Below are 25,833 nucleotides of genomic sequence, written 5' to 3'. Positions count from 1 at the left end.
ACAAAAATAGAATTGAGCTCACAATCATACAGTTCTTCACAAATTGTTTTTTTTTTAAACGTGAACAATAAAAGGAAAAATAATAGTGCACACAGGTAAATTTGACAACCTTACCGTACGCGTACTCTATATATACTACTACATGTACTGGCCAGAAAACTTATCAAACACACTGATGCATCGAAGTGAGCACTACGTCACATATGCCCCCTCCACGAGAAATCCTGAAGTGGGTCAATGTTCAGCTGTTCGAATCACAGGTGTCCTTGCTTGTTAACTCGTCTCGGTTCACTACTTCCGATCAGCCAGGTATCGACGGTATTTCATTTGGTTGTGGCACGCCAGTTCCACGGTGAGTTGAAGTTATGACTGCAGGGTCCCAACGTGGGCGCCAATGAAGTAGCGTTACTATTGGGCGTTGTACCAAGAATAACAATACTGATGGTTCGGATTTTCATATATATATATTCTGTATTAAAATGAAAAAACCCTGAAATATACAATGAGAGTATGCCTTATAATATGCACAACATGATAATGATATAAACAATTAATACGATGTACATAATTATATGAGTTATAGCTCTTACATAAACAATTACTTCATCCATGTAATTTCTACACGTACATATGCAATATTACTAAATCATATATTTATACATTTAGAGATATATCATATATATGCATCTCTATAATAACAACAATTAATAGATTTATTTAGGTAACAAAATATTGTAATACCTGATTGTGGATCAGGGTCCACTTCAAATAATTATGACAAATGCTGTTAATCAAGTCGGGATCCTGTTAAACAATAATGTATGCGTATAGAACACTATTTTTGATAAATACCAACAAATAATGATTTCATTATCTGCTTTCACACTTAGCATTTTCACTGAATAGTGTTTATGTAAAAACTATAGACAATCAAAAATATTACGCTATTTAATTAGAGTTTAACTGTGAATTAAAAAGTAAAAGAACTTACAGTATGAGGTCATGTCAGAAGTCGTATTTATTTGACGTATAATCTCAGACATATAATGTCCACCTCTCCTGAGCTCGACCAAAACTAGCCCTCACTCGAAAACTACCTGCCGCACACCGCGCAAAAATTCTCCCAGCCAATCAACAACCAGAATTAAATATAGAACTGACCATTTGCTATTTTTAACTTTAAGGGATAACACGTATAACACAACTTTTTAATATGAATGATTTTATTATTGTAATGATAAACGTTAATTTGTAAAGCTGAAATAAAAAATGCATAAAATAATATTTACGAAATTCAACACTATCACATGTTGACATCAGAGAAGTGTTAATACAAGATTGATCCGCGCAGAAAAAGGTATGGCTTATGTGACTGGCTGAATTAATTGGCGAAATAATGATTATTTCAAAGTAAATTTATCACTGTTTAAAATGAATGATGGATTGAAGAAGTACTGCAAAAAGTAAAGAAATAAGAGGGGTTGAAATAGGGGGTGGGTGTCAATTTTGGGACTTGGATTTATTTGCTGCGGATCGCTGTAAGTTGTAAACAAGCTCAATTTTGACTTATAAACGCCATGGGACCCTATGTATTTCTATTGAATTTGTGTAAGTGCTTGGAATGAACTTTCAAATGTGACCAAGGATATGTCTGTAAGTATAATAGCAAACTAGCCAGGTGGGTTTAGGTTAACATTGAGCCCTATGGGAAATAAATTGGTACTCTTTTCCCTATGATAGTACATTTCAGGCACGTTGCATCGGGAAAGGGGGGGCTTCCACTTTTTGGCGCAGCAAAGATTTTTCTTAGATTTACATAAAAAAAATTAAATTAACATGGAGTCCCCCCCCCCTACTGTTATCTGTAATGGGACAATGTAAATAATTGAATTGAAAATAAGGAAATAAACAGTGGAATAAAAGGTAAAAGGTAAAAGGTAAATCCCCCCCCCCCCCGAATTAAGATTTTCCAGATTTTGGAAAGGTCACTTTTTTTGGCTTGTCAAAATTTTTGGGACGAGTCTGCCCCCCCCCCCTTCTTTCAATAACGATGCTACGTGCCTGCATTTCAACAAATATTCATTGACAGTGCCTCTCTGCTGGCAGAAAGCAGTCTTCTTGAATTATATATGTAGAGGGTCTGGGTTTTTTTTTTTAAATATGTAATTATGTGCAATGAATTATAAATTAAATTAGAAATATCTCATAAAAGGATAATTTAAAAAAAAAAAAATCCCGGGGGTCTATATACTTGGGGGTAGGGTTGGAAGTGGGTGGGTGTCGATCCTGTCCTCAAGCACCTGTGAAAGGTAAAAGCACGATAAAATCCCTTTACAGCATCACAACCGCCAGTTCCGACATATTTGATTGTAAACTTTTCTACGACTTCGAATCAGACCAATACATGTACAGTGTATGATATAGTGTAACAGTTATACATGTAATATTCTCTCTCTCTCTCTCTCTCTCTCTCTCTCTCTCTCTCTCTCTCTCTCTCTCTCTCTCTCTCTCTCAGCCTCCATATGGACTGTGTTTACAGCTGGCCAGTCATTCACTCTGTTGTACAAACAGGGAAAAGTAAATATAAAATAAAGTTTGTAAATGAAAATAAAAGACCAAATGTCATTTAAATCTCTCTCTCTCTCTCTCTCTCTCTCTCTCTCTCTCTCTCTCATAAACAGATTAATGAAATCTACATGTAATTCAATCATAACATGAACATTAATAACTGTCTAAACATTGCAAGGCTTATATGTACTTTCAATAGTAATTTCGCATGATAAACTTCCATGTAAAATACATGTATCTATGCAATCTTCAATGAATGTTAAAATTTTATCAATAAAAAATGATGAATTTATTAATCATGTATGCAAGTTTTAATCTAACAGGAAAATATTTTCGTAAGACAAATGTGCATCTTAAATGTGAAACTTTAAATTGAAGACTATTGTGCCGTCAAAAAAAAAAGTGATTTAGATAAAATTCTAGAACAAGAATTATATCATTAAAATTGAGTCAAATTCTTACAAAAAAAATATTTACCGTTCCGAGGGCGGTAAAATGTCTGGTCCCAATGAGCGTAGATTGAAGAGCTCGCCTTCCTCTTAGATGATGATTCCTGATCTTTGGTGATGCCCAGAGCGCGGCCAATCTTAGTGACGACGTACTCACAGGCTATATATAAGAAAGTGATAATTATGTAAAATACAATGTACAAATGTATAACCTTTGATATAGATTTGGTAAAATACACATTGTGTACATACTGGACTTTTCCTAACACTAAGTGATTGTCACAGAGAGAGAGAGAGAGAGAGAGAGAGAGAGAGAGAGAGAGCTTTTTATGTGAATTATAATACTCAGATTAAAGTTGTATCACTGAACTTAATTATTTCGTTTTAACTACGATTCTGTAATTGGTCATTTATAATTATTCAAGGACTCCACGTGCTACGCCTGTCAATCAGTTTAAGTATAACAGAGCATGCCATGCGGCACGTGCTACTTAGCTCCTCCTATACGCTCAAATTTTTGAATGAAAAACGTTTGGTTTCTGTCATTTTATTTATTCTCTTATTGTATAAAACAACATAGAGAAAATATACAATACATACAATATTATGCAAAAAGCAAGAGTGTATACTGTACACATCAACCTGGAGTGCTGACTCTTAAATCCAGATTTATTTAAGTGTTCCTATTCGAAAACTTTCAACAATCATTTCCGTTCGAATAAGTGATTTTGATTCATGTACTGGAGATCTAGATCAATGTCCCTTTTCCTCACTGTCGTATTTTCTGTTACATATAATTATATTTTTAATATATATGTATCACTTTTCACATTGTTAATAACATGGTATTTTCCGTGCCCTGTTTATTATTTGAGTTAATAGGTAAATGACATGTATCATGCTAAGGGGAAATAAATATTACGAAAGTTTAATAAAAACTGTCAATTCACACATCCGGTCCATCGGACATATAGAAGATTTCAGTCAAATACCAGTAAGTGCTACATGTTCATATATCACTCAGTTGTTGTTGTTTTGAAAATAGGTTAGCCAACATTTAAAACGTCTGCTTTACCACATGCATACAGTGAAGAGCGACACTTGTAAAACAAAATGAAAAATATCGCCATTAGAAGTATTGATTTATTGTGTATATCCATTGGTGTATATCTTAAGAAATACATGTATGTCAGATATACATGTATGGTTTAACAAAATAAAACAAAACCAATAGACATATTTTCACTATAAACGACGTTATTTCAGGGAAGAGAAGCAATGACGGGTCAGGTGTGACCTGTGTATACAAACAAGTGCAGAACATAAAATCGATATTTGAATGAATAGAAATCCGTGTCGAATAATTTCATTAATTCAATATATTTCAAGAATAAATGCGTGCATTTTCAAACTGTCTTACACCAGCGGAATTTGATCGGCCACAATACGCAATCAAGAATTATCGTATGTATTAGTAAAGAAATAAAAAGACCTGTCAAAATAACAACTGACCAAAAATCAAGACAACGAAGAAGCTAAAGTAACGCGCGTTACTCAATTTGTATGTACACAGCGCTGCAGTTACGAGACTATCTTTCAAAAAATAATGATTCAATGCTAAATTATATAATTGAATTAAAATATATATATACATGTATAACATTATGCATTAACATAACCAATATAACTATTTATCGGTTTACTTCTCATTGCCCTCTTTAAAGAGCTTGTGTGTTTTTTGATAGCCGGAATACACCATCTTCGCTAGACAAGGGTTTTCGGTACACTTTATATTGCTCCCCATTTTATGGGGAGCAAAGTGTACCGAAAACCCTTGGCTAGCGAAGATGGAATACACATGTTCTTCCATTCTCAACATAATATCTATACTATTATATTAGAATAATAGACTAGAATTTTTTGGCTTTAATATCGAGAAATCGGAAGAGTACTGTCTTTTGTTTATTTATTTTTAACATCACTTGTACTTGGAGATCACCAATTTGTTTTTGGTTTTTTTTCTCAATTAATTAGGCTTTGCTAATTAATAATCAAAGAAAATTCCTTTACAAAATCCGGGAATCGTATGAATTTTTCGGATTTTACAATCTTGGGCATGCGCATTACATTCACGCTACGCGGGTATGACAAGGCAACTCTCAGTAATCGGCAATCCTCGGCTGATTCCGCTACGCTCCATACAAATGTCGAGTGCGCGAGACATCCGAGTAGTTCCGAGTGAACTCTCAGCGATCAAATTCCTCTGATCGATATGACGTCACAATAAGCAGCATGATGTCATATTTTACTCAGAAACATGTCTATGGATATGACAAAAATGGGGATAGTTTATCTGCTGAATAGATGGAACATGTGAAATACAATTGTACAAGCAATAGTCGTCCCAGGGAACTTGATGTGACCTCTGTATAAATGGGTGCGCCACATCACCCGGCACTAGTACAGATGCGATCTTATTCAGGAAAGTTTTGAAAAGTTATGCATTTCCATAATGCTTTATATATAAACCCCTTACACGGTATTTTGTAACATAGAAACAAAACAAAAAAGGGCTTTCTTTTGTGTTTCATGTGGGTTTGAAGGTACGGTTATAGCTAGCATTCCAGAAAAATAGCTTAACTTGCATAAAATTAACTATAATCGATTTTATAAAAGAAATAGAGTAGACAATATATTGTAGATGTTATTATAAATCTGTGATTTTAGCGACACTGTTTAGTTATTTTTTTTTTAAAATTTTCAACATGTTTACTCAAAGATGTGAGCACCCGATGCTGATGAGGAGTACCCTTTTCGATAAAAAAAATCGTTAGGGTTTTTCATATAAGAAATAATGTACATGTAAATTACGGTGCGTTGTAAAAAATTCTTTAAATGAGCAATTTTAAAAGCATTTATTTGAAATAATTACAGTATTTATACTATAAATGGGGACAATTGCCTTTAAAGAGGCATTACAAGCTTTCAAAAAAATTATATGTCTCAGAGAAAGGGGGGGGGGGTTCCGACCCCCGGAAACCCCCCCCCCCCCCCCCTGGATCCGCCAATGTACGTGTAAATTTTCATTTGAAAATTTGATATGTCTATTTCGTAAATGCCCCACACAATATGGAACGTCAACCCGTGCACGCACGGATCAAAGTCTAGTAGTTTTAATAATAAAGTTTTGTTCACCTGTAGGCCTATATAGCATTGTGAAGTAGACATTTAAATCCCAACTAATTCGCGATCGTGTCGGTGATTCCTGCAATCTTAAAATCTTGTGCGCCAAATTTCTTAATGTTGATTTGTTCATGAAGAATGGAATTCATTCTGTTATTATATTGCACTATTGCACTGTAGTCTAGTATTTCTTTTATTTTCTTAAAACTTGCACGACAAATACACTTCGTTTACACATAGCTTATTCTGATATTATTACACCCATTTAGCATGCAACGGCACCGGGATAACTTCAATCATTGATTGTTTATTCAATGTTAGAGGTCAGGAGGTCAGGAGATTTAAACTTACAACCAGGAAGTAAATTACACAAGTCTCGTATTCTCTCATTCCAATCTCGTGATCAGGGCGTCATCCACCCGATTATGGCTGAAATAACTTAAAGGTCACATTGATATACACGGTAAGTTAGAATAAGTGTAATTGTCCATATTTCATGATGTAAAGAAGTCGTATGTTTACAGTCGCTTGCGTAGGTATATTTTTTTCAAGATTATCAATTCGATCAACAATGGACAATTTTATATGTAGGCCTATAGATTGTTATTACTGAAGCGAAAGTAGTAGCCAATTTCAAACATAGGAACATGTACATTCACCTAGTTTGTTGTTGTTTTTCTTGGTATTTTTGTTTTGCAAAAATTGTTAACTTAAATCAATTGGATCATTGATATTGCCTTGGTAGCTCAGTGGTAGTTAGCTGCAGTCTGTAGCGCCCGCGCCGATCTGAAAGAAATTCGGACATAGTAAAAATCTGCAATTTACAGCGCACAAAAGTTTTCGCTAGTTTTGGACTGATTAACTTTATTTTCACACAAATTTTGTGGAAAAAATTAAATTCTTCTGTCAATTTACAACTGATATCAGTACTTTACTTGCCTCAAACTTTCTCTGAAACACGCTAACCGACCTCGGAAATTGAAGTATGCTAAAATCACGTCGAGATCGAGAGTCGCCATTTTTACATGTGAACAAACTGCATCACTTCATTTACGGGGCTGGTGATTGTGTTAAAAAAAAATCAGGGGTAAGTAAAGTGTTTATATCCACAGGTGCTTGAGGACAGGATCGACCCCCCCCCCCCCTCCAAGATTATAGACCCCCGGGACTTACGGGATTTATACATTCATTGCCCCAAATTACTTAAAACAAATATATTTTTAAAAAATCAGACCCTCTGTACATATAATACAAGAAGGTTGCTAACTTCGTCTGCCAGCCGAGAGGCACTGCTGATGAATATTCGTTGAAATGTACTATGAAACTACATCTACCGGTAAAAACGGTGACCTCATGTCGTAGTCCGATAATTTCCTTCACTGAATATATGCATGCCATGCCTGTGTAAATACATTTATTAGGTAAATAGGACAATTTTCACCGACAAGTTGCAAGTTTTGAACCGATCCATCTAGAACCAACGGAAGTGGGGTTTTATCGCAAGGAAGACAACTCCGAGAGATTTATGAAATTGCATGGCAAACTCGAAAAAAGTACAAATTATAAGAAGTATGAATTTTAATCAAGCCGTGAAAACTTTTTTATCCTCTTGGGAACGGGAAAATCTAAAAGAAGGCACTAATACTGAGTGTATTACAATGGAAGACATAAAAGAGAAAATAAAAAAAATATGTTACGTCTTTTCCTTGCGATAAACCTTTACCTCCGTTGGACGAAGTTAGCAACCTTCTTGTATAATATGTACAGAGGGTCTGATTTTTTTCAAAAATGTTTGTTTTATGTAATTTTGGGCAATGGATGATTACATTAGATTAGAAATAAGTCATAAAAGGATAATTTAATATAAAAGAAAAATAAAGTCCAGGGGATCTATATATTGGGGCGGGGGGAGGGGGTGGAAGGGGGGGTCAATGTCGATCCTATCCTCAAGCACCTGTGTTTATATCTGTAGTAAACTGTCTGAGAATTTTTTTGGAATCGAATATTTGTATAGAACGTGTTCGGAAATAAATAATCAGTCCAAAACTAGCGCAATTTTTTGTGCGCCATAAATTGCAGATTTTTACTATGGGAGGCACTGTAGCTACCAGGTCGTCCATCCGAATTTTTTCAGACCAGATGCTACATACCAGCAGCTAAGTGGTAGTGCTCCTGGCTAGAGTTAAAGGGGTCCCAGTTTCGACTCCCGGTCCAGCCATATGCTTTCAGTGTATTTATATGATGATTTTTCATTTTCTATTACAATATAAACCAAATGACCAGAGTCACAAACAAGCCGCCCAACCGACAAATACAACACAATTCCAGGAGAACCTTCCTTGGATAAATTTCTGGATCTATAAGAATAATTGACTTCTTAATGATGACCTGTTATGTACAGTTTCATTTGAATTAATTTAACATTTCTCATTTCAGATGGCATTATCCGAGTCCCAAATACCACCTGACGCCCAGCATTACTTGGTTTGTGGTACTGAAGACTGTAAGAAGAACTGCCAGTTTTACTGCAATGACTGTCACCACCGAATGTGTGAACAATGCAGAGATAAACATCAGAAAAATAGGAAAACCATGAACCATGAATTGGTCCCTTATAAACAACGCAAACGGCAACTTCCTATGCAGAAATGCAAGATCCACCCCACAAAAGACATAGATCTTCTCTGCGAGGAATGCCAAATTCCTCTATGCTCAAAATGTGCAACCACTAAAGAACATCGCGGTCATGTGTTTACCGACCTAGAAATGGTCTTTACCGAAAAATGTTCATCTTGTAATGCAGAAATTACTAAAATTCGAAGCTATTTTGAGCCTACTTCTCAAGATTTGAAACAGGAAATTGCAAGAGATGTTACAGAAATAAAAAAGATCATGGAAGGTATAAGAAAATCCGTGAAGGCTGAAAGTGAGGCTTTGAAAAACCTGGTAGACACAGTCACATCAGATAAAATGGAACAAGTCGACAAAATAGAACAGTCATTATTAGAAACATTAAATGGTCAAAACCAAGAAATATATGACTACATCAACTATCTCACTGATTTAGTCAGAACATTTTATGGTTATCTATCTCCCTCAAACATAGAACAATTAACATTTGCCTTCAAATCTGAAAATTTGATCATAAGACCAATACCAGAGACATCCAAACCAGTCCCACCCATATTTACTGCTGGTCAATACAGCAAGGAAAATGTTGCCAAACTACTGGGTAGGATAACTGTTCCAAACATTAAACCAGAGAACAGAAAATTAAAATCCATGGAGACTGTCCCTATTCAGTTGAAACCTACAGGGAAACAGAGAAAACAAGAAATAGAGAAATCTGACGTGAAACAAACACTGTCTCTGTCTTCCTCTGTCACCAAGGTCAGGGAGTACACAGTACCAGGTGTTGATGGTGTATATCATATATCACTGGGTAAATCAGGCAGACTCTGGGTCAGTTATGGTATTGATAACCTTGTCCAAACAGATCTACAGGGGAATCGGCTACAGAAGATACAAACCAATGGTGACAATGAAGGCTATCACACATACACTCAGGACGGGGATCTGATCTATACAGACGAACACAACAAAGTCATCAATAGGATAACTCCGGATAGTACAATCACTGAATTCATAAAAACAGGAGTCTGGGAACCAATCAGTGTACACTGCTCCCACATCAACGGGGACATACTGGTGGGGATGTTAAAGAAAAAAAATCCCTCTAAAGTCACCCGATACAACAAGACAGGGACAGAAATACAGAACATACAGAGAGGCAACAAAGGACAGCCACTGTATAGTTACCCACACTTCATCACAGAAAACATCAATGGTGATGTCTGTGTATCAGACTATTACAAATCTGCTGTAGTGGTGGTGGATAAATCAGGACAACACAGGTTCTCCTACACAGGTCAGGGGTCAAGGTTTGATCCCTTTGGAATATGTACTGATGTACTCGGTCACATCCTGATATGTGGTTACACAGTACATCTTCTGGATCAGGACGGTCGGTTCTTGTCTCTTCTACTCACAGAACAACAAGGGATAAAGTATTCCCGTAGTGTGTGTGTGGATGATGAGAACAATCTCTGGGTGGGACAACATGACAACAACACAGTGAAAGTGTACAAGTATCTACAGTGAACATTGCATATCCATACAATATTTACATGTATATACTGTGTGTACGTTGTGAGACAATGTAACAACAACACTGAGATAGTGTACAATGACTGGTATCTACAGTGTACATTGGAGTACATATCATTCATGTAAGCCTGTGTATGTTAATTCGTAAATATATAGAATAATTTCACTGCTGAAGAGTAATGACTATTAAATATACAGGTATTAATACTCTTCGTTTTTAGTTAGTAGTTTATGGTATTGTTATTTTAATTGGTGCGATAGGTTTATTAAAACACATTAACTTTTTTAAACTGACCTACACATATATTTGATCAGCATATATTTGTTCAATTCAGAATCTTAAAACAGATCTAGCAAATATTTAAATCGTGTGCCAATAAATATACCCCCTTCTTGCTGCTTGTTAAAATTATAATTATTGACAATTATGATTACCCAGAATTTTTTTTTTATAAATCCGATATTCTTCAGATAATGTTTGTTTGACACCTCTTCTTGTTGTAAATTTTAAAGGAAATTGTCGGAAATTGAAATCAAATATCATCTGAAGAATATCGGAATTTTCTTGTATCACAAGTATTCTAACCTACAGTAGCTGAGAATGAAAGTATTATTATTTCACTATAAAAGTTACTGCATGAAGTTCCGAGCACTAGAGAACTTCAGCATTGAAGAGAGAGAGAGAGAGAGACAGACAGACAGACAGACAAACAGACAGACGAACAGACATTAAGAGAGGAACAGACAGAGAGAGAAAGACAGACAGATAGACAGACATTGAGAGAGGAACATACAGAGAGAGAGAGAGAGAGGGGGAGTTGTAATATTCTCTATGATAATTCAATATTATGAAAAAAATCCCCAATTTTTTTTTCTCGAAACGCCCCCTTAGGCTTGTTTTTTGCGTTTGGCGGATTCTGTAATTTTTTCTGCAATAATTGCTACCTTCATAGTTGTAACCCGCATGAATCATCAAAGAAATTGTTTTACTGTTGTTTACGGGAGGTATTCTATATGAATGTACCTTAAAAACGGCTATTGGGATAATTTTCGTTTTCTTTCATTTCTAACGATATGTAAGGAACTCAATGAACATATTTACACGGAAACTAGATATGTCGTAAAGCCACAAATGCCCCTGCAGGTGACCAAAATTTCAAATTCCTAAAGCCCGGAAAATTACTCTTTTTAAAGTGCAAGAGGCAAAACACTGTTAAATCATCGGACTGGAACCAAGTTCAAACTTGACCTGCATTTTCTAATTAATTTACCTTATATGAAATATAAACTTCAAATATGCATCCTGCACTTCAACATTTAGCAGTTTAGAGAGCGTAAACTACGAATTTACCATTTTTTTCTTAGTTCAAGAGGCATAACTCTGTCAAAACTCATCGGACCAAAACTAAATTCGAACTTAATTTTCTTGTAAATATATCAGCTTTCAGAGGCATGACTCTGTCATAATATCATCGGACCGGAACCAAATTCAGACTCAGCTTGTATATTCATAAGATACATCCATATACATGTATCAAATCTGAGTTGATCAACAATTGTTGAGATTTTGATCAGAAAATGAATGATGACGGAATGACTGAAGGATGGAAGGACGGAATGACGGAACGGTGTAATACTATATGCCCCAGCCATTCAATAGCGGGGGCATACACAGGAAGCTATCATCGTGATATTTCTTTTTTACCAAAATAAAACGGAAACATGCACATAGCATCATTTTTTAAAGTGGGAGGGGGGCGACTCATCCAAAAAATATTGACAAGCAAAAAAAAAAAAAAAAAAAGAAAAGAAAAGAAATTTAAAGTTTCCAAAAATCTTCTAAATCCTAATCCGTGGTGGGGGGGGGGGGGTAGGTAACTTCAATTTGACTCCTCATTTCGTTATTTTCGTCACAATTTTTTACATACTTCCAAAAAATTGGGGGGGGGGGGCCAACTCCATTATAAATCATTTTTTTATATGTGAATTTAAAATTTGTTGCTGCGGGAAAAAGTGTGTGTGGGGGGGGGGGGGGGTGCAGGCCCCCCCCCCCCCTGGCCCCCCCTGATGCTACGTGCCTGATAACTCAGACTTTTTTCTGATATTCTGTTATTTTTGTGTGCTCCATAATCATCACCATATTACCATTGACTTCTCAGAAATGATGCTAGCCAATGCCAATTTAATCTGTCTGAGTTATTTTTCAGCAGACCATTTATTGTACATGGATTGCGCAGCTTGATCGAAAGAGTGATTCGGATCACATACTGCCTCCCATACTTTTCAGCCATCCTTGCAGAGGAGTTCCGCAGTCTTCTTTCAAGCATGAAGTGGTCTCGTGCAATGAGGTTGATGTAAAAGAAGGTTTGCGTCACACACCCTGAGACTACATCCACTGTCAACAGTGTCAGCATCTGGTAGGTTGCCATGTTTCATTTTTTTTTTTATCCCCAGTTCAATGATTTAGAGTTTTTGGGCTAGAAGGAATACAGTTTAGAGTTTGGGAATATGTCTAGTCTGAAATGTAGAATGAGTGCCCCCCCCCCCCCCCAGGGTTTTGAAAGGGAATGTTTAATTTACATGATCATTACACATGAAACAGAATGGGGACCACTTTCTAGTCTTGGGGTGACACCTGGGACTCGTGTCAACTGAATATGGAATATACTTTATTTGCATGATAATATTTTATGAGTTTGGTGGGGACTTTTTGTGAAGTTTTAATAGTTCAAATGCTTGAAAATGTCAACAGTGTAGAGAACAAGACAGCAGTTTTTAGAGTTACTTCCCTTTGACTTACTGGTCAGTGTTGCAGAATTTCAACATAATGCAATTTCTTTTATTTAGATTAGCTGCATTTAATTTTTAATTTTTTTCCTTGAATGTTATTCTGACTGCATAAATCACATGTGGTAATACATGTAATTACATGTAATGTCATGTGATTGTGCTTTTTATGTACCCCACCCCTGAATAATCATTTAATTTTGTATTTATGTGTGTAATAATGATATATATGTATATTTGTAAGGCATGTATGATAAAACTTGATGTATAAACATTGGTTTGTGCAATGAATAACTTGTAACACTGATTTTCTCTCATTCGTGCACTTAAAAGGATTTTCATTTTTGGGCCTCCTCGGTCTTGGGAGATGGTGGCACCAGGGCGGCGGAGTCATTTTGTCGCTTTATAACGCTGACAGAGAGTCCGTATCCATCTGATCCATCATGACAGATATTTTTCTTCATGATGCAGGTAAAATTATTAGTATACTAGTCTCTGTCTCTTTACTGTGAGGCATGTTTGTGGCATCAAACCAGAACAATTACCCTTCTAGATTTTTTAACATTGTCAAAAAATTCTCTTTTTCTAGGTGTAAATTCCAAAAATTTTACAATTTATCAGTTCTGTTTATTACTACAATGACTGAGCTGTAATATAATGTCAAAAATATGTACCTCTCCTTTTTCAAAATTACTGTAATACAAAATGACAGGGGGCACCTGCTAGTTCTCTAAGCTGCATTAGACTGGGGGGTGGTGATATGGTTCGCACCTGCTAAATCAACAGGAAAGGCCAGATTAGGATTATTTGGCTTATCAGAGTCAATAATGATTAAATTTTCATGATGTGAATATTTTTTACTTATAAGTAAATATTTAGCCTGTTTAATTTGCATAATTCACCAGGTTTTTTATCTAATTTAAGAGGTTTTCTCAAATTCTGGGTAGAATCCACCCTTACATGTATTTAAAAAAATTATCAAATTTGTTCATGATACCCTTAAATACATTTAAACAAACACATTCATTTCCTTTTTCGATGTATTTTTTTTTGTTAAAGTCATTAAAAAGCAGTCAATTCATCTTGAGTCCCACTGTGAGCCCATTCTCATTACAGAATTTGCCGAGGGAGAGAGCCTGATACTCAGACGAGCACAGCATAAATATAAATCAAGATCCAGGACTCAATTTTCATACACAATTAGAGGTATGTATAAGGTTCATGAAAAACACAAATTTGCCTAATTCTGAGGTAGGAAAATTATGAGTATAGGAATGAGAGTACCAATGCACCGGGTGTTGACATCAGAGAAGTGTTAATACAAGATTGAGCCGCGCAGAAAAAGGTATGGCTAAGGTGATTGGCTAAATTAATTGCTGAAATAATGATTATTTCAAAGAAAATTTATCACTGTTTAAAATGAATGATGGATTGAAGAAGTACTGCAAAAAGTAAAGAAATAAGAGGGGTTGAAATAGGGGGTGGGTGTCAATTTTGGGACTTAGATTTATTTGCTGCGGATCGCTGTAAGTTGTAAACAAGCTCAATTTTGACTTATAAACGCCATGGGACCCTATGTATTTCTATTGATTTTGTGTTAGTGCTTGGAATGAACTTTCAAATGTGACCAAGGATATGTCTGTAAGTATAATAGCAAACTAGCCAGGTGGGTTTAGGTTAACATTGAGCCCTATGGGAAATAAATTGGTACTCTTTTCCCTATGATAGTACATTTCAGGCATGTTGCATAAGGAAAGGGGGGGGGGGGCTTCCACTTTTTGGCGCAGCAAAGATTTTTCTTAAATTTACATAAAAAAAATTAAATTAACATGGAGTTCCCCCCCCCCCACCCTACTGTTATCTGTAATGGGACAATGTAAATAATTGAATTGAAAATAAGGAAATAAACAGTGGAATAAAAGGTAAAAGGTAAATTCACCCCCCCCCACCCCTCTCCCCCCGAATTAGGATTTTCCGGATTTTGGAAAGGTCACTTTTTTTGGCTTGTCAAGATTTTTGGGACGAGTCTGCCCCCCCCCCCCTTCTTTCAATAACGATGCTACGTGCCTGCATTTCAACAAATATTCATTGACAGTGCCTCTCTGCTGGCAGAAAGCAGTCTTCTTGTATTATATATGTAGAGGGTCTGGGTTTTTTTTTTAAATATGTAATTATGTGCAATGAATTATAAATTAGATTAGAAATATCTCATAAAAGGATAATTAAAAAAAAAAAATCCCGGGGGTCTATATACTTGGGGTTGGGGTTGGAAGTGGGTGGGTGTCGATCCCTCAAGCACCTGTGAAAGGTAAAAGCACAATAAAATCCCTTTACAGCATCACAACCGCCAGTTCCGACATATTTGATTGTAAACTTTTCTACGACTTCGAATCAGACCTATACATGTACAGTGTATGATATAGTGTAACAGTTATACATGTAATCTATCTATCTCTCTCTCTCTCTCTCTCTCTCTCTCTCTCTCTCTCAGCCTCCATATGGACTGTGTTTACAGCTGGCCAGTCATTCACTCTGTTGTACAAACAGGGAAAAGTAAATATAAAATAAAGTTTGTAAATGAAAATAAAAGACCAAATGTCATTTAAATCTCTCTCTCTCTCTCTCTCTCTCTCTCTCTCTCTCTCTCTCTCTCATAAACAGATTAATGAAATCTACATGTAATCCAATCATAACATGAACATTAATAACTGTCTAAACATTGCAAGGCTTATATGTACTTTCAATAGTAATTTCGCATGATAAACTTCCATGTAAAATACATGTATCTATGCAATCTTCAATGAATGTTGAAATTTTATCAATAAAAAATGATGAATTTATTAATCATGTATGCAAGTTTTAATCTAACAGGAAAATAATTTCGTAAGACAAATGTGCATCTTAAATGTGAAACTTTAAATTGAAGACTATTGTGCCGTCAAAAAAAAAGTGATTTAGGTCAAATTCTAGACCAAGAATTATATCATTAGAATTTAGTCAAATTCTTACAAAAAAAATATTTACCGTTCCGAGGGCGGTAAAATTTTTGGTCCCAATGAGCGTAGATTGAAGAGCTCGCCTTCCTCTTAGATGATGATTCCTGATCTTTGGTGATGCCCAGAGCGCGGCCAATCTTAGTGACGACGTACTCACAGGCTATATATAAGAAAGTGATAATTATGTAAAATACAATGTACAAATGTATAACCTTTGATATAGATTTGGTAAAATACACATTGTGTACATACTGGACTTTTCCTAACAGTAAGTGATTGTCACAGAAAGAGAGAGAGAGAGAGAGAGAGAGAGAGAGAGAGAGAGAGAGAGAGAGAGAGAGAGAGAGAGAGAGAGAGAGAGAGCTTTTTATGTCAATTATAATATTTAGAATAAAGTTTTATCACGGAACTTAATTATTTCGCTTTAACTAGGATTCTGTAATCGGTCATTCATAATTATTTAAGGACTCCACGTGCTACGCCTGTCAATCAATTTAAGTATAACAGATCATGCCATGCGGCACGTGCTACTAAGCTCCTCCTACGCTCAAATTTTTGAATGAAAAACGTTTACATTTTATGGTTTCTTTTATTTTATTTATTCTCATATTGTATAAAACAACATAGAGAAAATATACAATACATACAATATTATGCAAAAAGCAAGAGTGTATACTGTACACATCAACCTGGAGAGCTGGGGATATATTCACAAAAAATCGTACGTCTACGATTACACCTTAAACTTACGTCAAACGTACGTTTACGTTTATGGTGCTATTCACAAAAGCTGTCGTAAGATAATAACGTTGTCGTACGTCTGTTACAGTCGTAAGTGCGTCTAAGTTCTTAGTTACCGACAATGCTCATGCGCAGTGGGCCTTGTGGAAAAATGACGCCACGCTGTATTTTCGCTCATTTACATTCGCGGAACTTTTATAGCGCCTTGGAGCACAGATGTATATAACGAAGTCACTTCTTTTCTTCCCATACGCCTATTTCAATGTATGTATGTTTACAATTATCGAAAGAAAGGAAATCCACATGTGCCTGACGTTAAAAATATTTCTTATGTACATGTATTATTATATAAATAGTGCCTGTTTGGGAGGGTAACAGTTGAAATTGACACCCCGAGAAAACCATTGTCAACCGACGCGAAGCGGAGGTTGACAATGGTTTTCGAGGGGTGTCAATTTCAACTGTTATCCTTCCAAACAGGCACTATTTATTTTGTTTTACTGAATGTCTTTTTTAAAAATTTTAAGAAAATGTTACTGCTTTTATATGGGAATAACGTGAATTCTACATCGAACCGTACGCGCATAATTTTCGCGCATGTAACATTTTTTATTGTTATACTTTCATGTTAAATACTGAAATCTGATTGGTTAAGACGCAGTTAATAATATTTACTATTACCCTCAGCGTTAGCAACGCACTTGGCAACGGGTAACATTAAAAAATGCTACATGCGCGAAAATTATGCGCGTACGGTTCGCTGTAGAATTCACGTTATTCCCATATAAAAGCACTAACATTTTCTTAAAATTTTTAAAAAAGACATTCAGTATAACAAAATAAATAGTGCCTGTTTGGAAGGATAACAGTTGAAATTGACACCCCTCGAAAACCATTGTCAACCTCCGCTTCGCGTCGGTTGACAATGGTTTTCTCGGGGTGTCAATTTGAACTGTTACCCTCCCAAACAGGCACTATTTATATATTGTTATACTTTCATGTTAAATACTGAAATCTGATTGGTTAAGACGCAGTTAATAATATTTACTATTACCCTCAGCGTTAGCAACGCACTTGGCAACGGGTAACATTAAAAAATGTTACATGCGCGAAAATTATGCGCGTACGGTTCGCTGTAGAATTCACGTTATTCCCATATAAAAGCAGTAACATTTTCTTAAAATTTTTAAAAAAGACATTCAGTATAACAAAATAAATAGTGCCTGTTTGGAAGGATAACAGTTGAAATTGACACCCCTCGAAAACCATTGTCAACCTCCGCTTCGCGTCGGTTGACAATGGTTTTCTCGGGGTGTCAATTTCAACTGTTACCCTCCCAAACAGGCACTATTTATATAATGTTACCCGTTGCCAAGTGCGTTGCTAACGCTGAGGGTAATAGTAAATATTATTAACTGCGTCTTAACCAATCAGATTTCAGTATTTAACATGAAAGTATAACAAAATAAAATATTTCCCTGTTTTATAATAGTGTTATTATATTCCTGGAAATAATTTTGTTGTGAAAAGAAAACTTTTGAACGTCAGACGCATGTGAGAAAATCCAAGTTCTGTATGAAATTTATGTCATGTTTTTAACTTACAAAAAATCTACTGCAGAATTTGTTTGTAATAAAACGTGGCATTTTTAAAATACTGTCAAAAACACTTTTAGTTTATCGCTACATGTACATTCTACATATGCCGGTTTATTTTGTCTGTTTCGGCGATAATAAAGTTACTAAGTGTTATTACCCAGGTCGGCGTGTCCATTGATAATTTTCCTTTCGATATTGTGAATTTTTTAAAAGGTCGTCTGAAGAATAAATGTAATATTTCTTTCATATTTTTTCTGTAGAAAAGTGAATTTTGAAGTTATTTAGTTCATGACTTTCATTAGATTTTTATTAAAAATATGACTTAACATGGTGAATTTTTGTGCATAATTTAATAACTCTTGAGATCATGAAAAAAAAGATTTGACACAAATCTTAAAGGCTGGGTCTACCAAAAATAATTAAATATTTTAGGGGGACCAGATGGACACCCACCCACCCTCCCCCCCCCCCCGATCCATGTATGATATGTAGTACACTGATTACATTACATACTGATATATAATTAGTGTGTATGCATATGACTACTGTTTAACTGATTTAATGCATTTGTAGGAATAAAAGAAAACGCCTATAGTATCAAATAATTTTCGTAGTTTTAACTAATATTGATTCGATATATCCGGTGTAACGACAAAAAGTGACCCTGTAGAATACTGACCCGGGGGTCAAATTTCTACGGAGAAAACTGACCCAGGGTCAGTATTTTATGACAAGTAGGGTCCTTTTTCTACAGTAGAAAACCATTCCAAACCTGTAGATCTACGACCCCCACACGTTGAAAACTGGCCCAATCAAATTTTGACTTCGCTTAAAAACAACATCAAAAAGTTTCTACTTGAGAAAAAAATAATTGCAGAGACCAGTTAGTGTTTCCAACAAACACGAAAGGTCGCAAACTGGTTTGCTTTAATTAAATTCTTATATCAAATTTCCTCCCATAGGAGAAAACTTGTGTCCTTAATATACAAACAACACGTGCGAGAAACTTAATTCTAATCAAAAGGTACCGATTAACGCTGAAACAAGTTATTGGAGGATGAGATTTTGCAGTGATTCACAAATGACATTATATTATGCTACTGTAAACGTATTATATTTGGCGTGTACGATATTTGGCGGAAATTAGTTTATGAACAAGTCGGTGTAGATTTGAATTCGCGTATTCATGAATGTGACTATTCTTTTACATATATGTATGACATATATGTACTTGATTTAGCGGAAGCCGCATTCCGCCAAAACGCTAAATAGAATACACAGCCAAATGTAATACTTTTACAGTATTTACATGTAACATTTCACATAATAAAATATTGTTTAAATTATTAAACATAATACATGTATGTATTAGACCGAATGCTTTTTACCTGACAGATCATACATTTTGCCTCAAATAAACTGTAAAGGACTTCCCTTCCGGACTTTCTGTATGCAACATGTTGACGATGACTTAATTTTTTACTTATCGGCAAACATATCTCAATAGATGATATACTTTATTAACACTCAGTTAAGAGTTCACTTTTTCAAGAATATTGATAAAATAACCGCTGTTTTTTTTCTAGATATTCTAGATTGAGTATAAATGCCTGGAACACTTACATGTTTGTGCTAAATCAAAGGAGAGTTTAATGTTAAGTCAGAATATGCCGATATTAATTGCTAGATTCAGATGTCGTTTATACATGTAAGTACCGTGGTTGAATTCAATAGGAGTCAAAGTCAATGCTACATGTAAAGCCCTTTTTAGTGTCATTGTTACTTTGCTATCACTGTTATATACCGAAGTTTGCAAGTACATTTTAATTTTGATTACGATAGTGATCGATTTCAAACTCACACAGAATCATCTGTAAAATATTTTGTTTCTTTGGTTCAATTCTAAATTCGAAGTTTTGGAATTTGTGACGTTTATATTGACTGTATTATTATATTATATCAAGCATTGCATTTGTCCAACATATATTCTTATTAGTAAACCTGTTGTAACAAAATAATTATTGTTCTTAGAAAAATCAAAATGGGATGATGCATGCAATCGTGGATTTAAGGAGTGGGGGAATTCAAGCTTTTTAAATTCACTCATCAAATTGACCGATAATAGGCCTAGAGGCCCCCCCCCCCTTTGGCAAATATAATTATCCCTCGGATCCCCCTCCCCCACCCATTTTTTTCTTTCTGTTTTTTTTTCTGCATACAATAAGGGCGTGTTTTTTATTCATTCAGATTGATATTATACTTTTTCAGTCATGGTTTGACAATGTAAACATATGTCATCCCCTCCCCCCCCCCCAACTCCCCTAACCTTTTAAAAAAAAATTCTCCTAGATTTGCGCCTGTTTTAACTATCTATTTCTCTAAGGTACGTCTTTTTCTTCTGTTGCCTTGATTTAATGTGAGGGAAACATTTTTCAATCAATGTACTTTAATTAACTAAACGTGACTATATCTTTCATTTCTAATTTGAAAAATTAAATAACAGACTAAGATAACGATGATAAGCAGTAACAGGTGATTGGAAAAGCGTACTCAAGCTGGGTTTTCGAACAATTTAGTATCAAACAGGCAATCCCCCCCCCCCGGCCCAGCACCAGCACCACCCCTGCATCCACCCTAAAGACACTAATAATATATAGTCGATATTCTACACGATCATTTTTCTACAACTCTTACAGAACTCTTACGGAGAATAATGACCTACCGGCCATAATTCCTATGATGCAATCCAAGTATTCTACAACGAAGTGGGTCATTTTTCTACGTAGAAAAATGACCCCCGGTCAATATTCTATGGGGGTCACTTTTCGTCGTTTACCCGGCATTGCTGTCGCGTAACATATATCTTTTTCAATATGTGTAAGGTTTTTAATGGTGATTTTGGATTATATACTTGAATGATTATAATTGAGCTTCAAATAAGATTAAGAAATATAAATTTCAACCACCATTAACATATTTTGCAATACAGGATACAAAAGGATCTCCGGCACTGTTTTTTCATGGCAAACCACAGCGCGTTATCAAATAGGAGTTTCTTCTCTTAATTTTGCTTATGACAAAAAGAAGGTAGAACTGCCATAACTCAACTATAAACATATCAATTATAGACTTACGTCAACCCAATAGTAGACGTAAACTTACGACTGTTTTTTGACGTAACGTCACACGTACGACATTTTGTGAATAGCCAAAATCCTACGAAAAAATCGTACGTCAAACTTACGTCTAAGATTAAACGTACGATTTTTTGTGAATAGATCCCCTGACTCTTAAATCCAGATTTATTAAAGTGTTCCTATTCGAAAACTTTCAACAATCATTTCCGTTCGAATAAGTGATTTTGATTCATGTACTGGAGATCTAGATCAGTGTCCCTTTTCCTCGCTGTCGTATTTTCTGTTACATATAATTATATTTTTAATATATATTTATCACTTTTCACATTGTTAATAACATGGTATTTTCCGTGCCCTGTTTATTATTTGAGTTAATAGGTAAATGACATGTATCATGCTAAGGGGAAATAAATATTACGAAAGTTCAATAAAAACTGTCAATTCACACATCCGGTCCATCGGACATATAGAAGACTGTCGCTATATATACACTGAATATTTCAGTCAAATACCAGTAAGTGCTGCATGTTCATATATCACTCAGTTGTTGTTGTTTTGAAAATAGGTTAGCCAACATTTAAAACGTCTGCTTTACCACATGCATACAGTGAAGAGCGACACTTGTAAAACAAAATGAAAAATATCGCCATTAGAAGTATTGATTTATTGTGTATATCCATTGGTGTATATCTTAAGAAATACATGTATGTCAGATGTACATGTATGGTTTAACAAAATAAAACAAAACCAATAGACATATTTTCACTATAAACGACGTTATTTCAGGGAAGAGAAGCAATGACGGGTCAGGTGTGACCTGTGTATACAAACAAGTGCAGAACATAAAATCGATATTTGAATGAATAGAAATCCGTGTCGAATAATTTCATTAATACAATATATTTCAAGATTAAATGCGTGCATTTTCAAACTGTCTTACACCAGCGGAATTTGATCGGCCACAATACGCAATCAAGAATTATCGTATGTATTAGTAAAGAAATAAAAAGACCTGTCAAAATAACAACTGACCAAAAATCAAGACAACGAAGAAGCTAAAGTAACGCGCGTTACTCAATTTGTATGTACACAGCGCTGCAGTTACGAGACTATCTTTCAAAAAATAATGATTCAATGCTAAATTATATAATTGAATTAAAATATATATATACATGTATAACATTATGCATTAACATAACCAATATAACTATTTATCGGTTTACTTCTCATTGCCCTCTTTAAAGAGCTTGTGTGTTTTTTGATAGCCGGAATACACATGTTCTTCCATTCTCAACATAATATCTATACTAATATATAAGGAATAAGGAATCATTCTTTGAGTATTATGAGGTGATAATTTCGGTCGGGGCGTGGTCAAATCAAATAAAGCCCGAAGGGCTTTATGAAAGATTTGACCACGCTCCGACCGAAATTATCACCTCATAATATTCAAAGAATGATTCCTTATTACTTATATTTATATTATTTCTAATGTGCACGATTAAAGATCTAATAATTATAACATTTTTACCGTTGTTTTAATTCGTATAATTATGCAAACCCCACTGGTGCCCCAGGAATACGTCATTTGACACTTGCATCACACGTGTGTTGTACATGAAAACTCACAGACATGTATTGAAGAGTCAAATTTGCAAATTTATTAAGTCGATACAACAAAATATCAAATCAAATATCATTTGATTTTTAAAAAAAATGTGTGTAGTTGCAAAATAGTAAATAACTAGAGTGTTTATTTCGTGATAGCGGAAGGTACTTTCCTCCTGCGCGGTAAGGCGGTCGATCTACACCTCAGTCGAGATTGTACTTGATGGTAATGGAACAGTTCTCAAAGCGGGAGTTATTCAAAACTCCAGATTTAATGCTCGAGTCGGACATGGTGGAGCAATTAAGTTCATTTTTGACAGGTAAGTTGGAATTTTCAGAATTATAGGGAATGATTTGAAGATTCTGTGATTGTTGGCGCGGAAATTACACATGAATCTTCAGATGGATCATTTATTTTGACACTGGCGGTGGTTATTGTAGATAAAGTTGCACTCGCACTTTTTTTTTGGGTAGAAGACAGTTCACGATTATAGCTACGTATGGAAGCTTCGTTGCGATGCCCGGAGAAGTACATGGTGTGTCTTGCTTCAAATCCAGCGTCGTTCATGGCCTGAATTGCTGTCGCTCTTAGACAGTGAGCTGTGTAACGTTTGCACCCGGCGGCCTTGCAAATATCCGGAAGGAAATTAAAATATGATCGCTTTTTCATGGGATCGGCTGTGTACCATATGTTGCAATCTTTCGGGTAAGAAATGGCATCTTTAACGCATTTATTGAAAAGATGAGACGCATTTGGGTCCGTTTTAGACAAGAAGAACTTCAACATCTTCACAGGACAAGTTTCGTTTCCAGTTTCATACATTCTTTTGTCGTTCAGTGCTTCAAGTTTGTGAATGCCACCTTGATAGTTTTTTTGTTTTGTTTCATGCTTCAAACAAGCATATATGGAGCCTTCTTCGTCAACTTTGAAATCGAAGGAATCTACCCGAAGCTGATGATGGAATTCAAGACCACGAGACACAAAATGTATCGCGATGATGTACCACATTGCAAGTCGCAGATTGACTGGAGAAGAATATGCACTCTCCAGGTAAGCAGAAATTTTCTGTAAATCTGATTTGTGAATGATCTCCTTATGAGTTGTAGGGCGAGAAGTTCCAGTGACCATTCTATGCTTCATGAGACCGGTCAAACTTTTTTTTGCAGTTTTGAATGCTTTATCGTTTACAATGTCTATATTTCGACCGATGTCGGATAAATGCCTGTTTATGGCGGCTCTGATTGCTTTCATGGTATTTTTATGATATTCGGAGGTATGCTCCTTTTTCGGGTTTTGGGGTTTTGCTTCACAGTAAAAGCGACTGAGTTTTTTCGCCAGATCCTCCTCGCAAATCTCAGCCAGATCTAGAGGGACTCCAAACGTTTCAATATGCCAATCTGTAATAGAAAACGCACAATGATATCCATGTTTTGACAGTTATTTGAGAAAAAACTGTAACTGCATAATATGGGCTGTTTTTGTTTGCGTTTAATTGCTGCTTACTAATATTCACTTTTTTAAAAAAAAAGAAGCGTACCTGTAAGAATCTTTAAACCCCATTTGGTGCTTTGTTTTGTAGCCTTTGATTGTGTGAGTTCCTGAAATCCTTTAATTTCGTCGTCGGAAAACTTGGCAAAACGAGTACTTGTTGGCGTTTCTGGGGCTGGCAACCCGGGATCATCGGATTTTTTCAAATCGGCAAATGCCTGTTGGGTTTATGTTATATCGAAGTCCGAAACGACCACTTCGGATAGAAAATTGTCAAAATCAGAATCAAAACCTTCTAATTTTAATTCTGGCAGGAGGGCTTCATAAGTATCCCCACTAAATACTTCAAAATCGCCATATTTTACCGCATCTGATATATCGTCGTTCATGGTGGCTGCATTCGATCGAAATAAAAAATGAAGTGATCAGCAGACGATCATTATAAGAAATCTATTCATCAGCAGACGAGCCGTTTATATAAAATATTTAAATTGCATTTTAAGATATTTTTCTATAAATTTTATTTTAAATGGTAACCTTTACATGCTCATTTTAATTTTCATTCATTTTGTGTGCGAAAAGAAAACATTTCAAAACCACTACTTTTTTTATTTAGCACATGCAATGTATTACTACGCGCGCCGTGCAGCCAATACCGTTTTTCGGTTTTGCTATAAGACACGCCCATTTTGTGTCACTCATATTTTTTGATGTTATTCGGTTTTAGGGTTCAAAATTGATTTGTAATGTTATCACAGACAAAGACAGTTGAAAATGTAAATATATTAGAATAATAGACTAGAATTTTTTGGCTTTAATATCGAGAAATCGGAAGAGTACTGTCTTTTGTTTATTTATTTTTAACATCACTTGTACTTGGAGATCACCAATTTGTTTTTGGGTTTTTTTCTCAATTAATTAGGCTTTGCTAATTAATAATCAAAGAAAATTCCTTTACAAAATCCGGGAATCATATGAATTTTTCGGATTTTACAATCTTGGGTATGCGCATTACATTCACGCTACGCGGGTATGACAAGGCTACTCTCAGCAATCGGCAATCCTCGGCTGATTCCGCTACGCTCCATACAATGTCGAGTGCGCGAGACA

The 25,833-nt window shown here is 35.4% G+C and overlaps 2 protein-coding genes across 2 annotated transcripts in view; both read left to right on the top strand.

The window, feature by feature from the left end:
• The window catches only part of LOC117682423 (RING finger protein 207-like), a 39,033-nt gene that overhangs the window by 7,616 nt on the left and 5,584 nt on the right, over positions 1-25,833 (top strand). Inside the window, exons 2-4 of the mRNA XM_066082334.1 lie at positions 12,575-12,784; positions 13,488-13,625; positions 14,271-14,360. The gene's annotated coding sequence lies outside the window, so the exon portion shown is untranslated. The remainder of the gene's footprint in view (positions 1-12,574; positions 12,785-13,487; positions 13,626-14,270; positions 14,361-25,833) is intronic.
• LOC136269572 (uncharacterized) lies at positions 6,495-10,572 on the top strand. The gene is made up of 2 exons (XM_011428443.4): positions 6,495-6,663; positions 8,637-10,572. The coding sequence occupies exon 2, from the start codon at positions 8,637-8,639 to the stop codon at positions 10,359-10,361; it is 1,725 nt and encodes a 574-aa protein (XP_011426745.3). The 5' UTR covers positions 6,495-6,663; the 3' UTR covers positions 10,362-10,572.

Source organism: Magallana gigas, chromosome 4, assembly GCF_963853765.1.
Source record: "Magallana gigas chromosome 4, xbMagGiga1.1, whole genome shotgun sequence".
In the NCBI taxonomy this organism is placed as follows: Eukaryota; Metazoa; Mollusca; class Bivalvia; order Ostreida; family Ostreidae; genus Magallana; species Magallana gigas.
This window is presented reverse-complemented; position numbering and strand designations above follow the sequence as displayed.

Bases quoted from the DNA above. Each gene is read 5' to 3' on its own strand.
- LOC136269572 (XM_011428443.4), top strand. From the start codon at position 8,637: ATGGCATTATCCGAGTCCCAAATACCACCTGACGCCCAGCATTACTTG.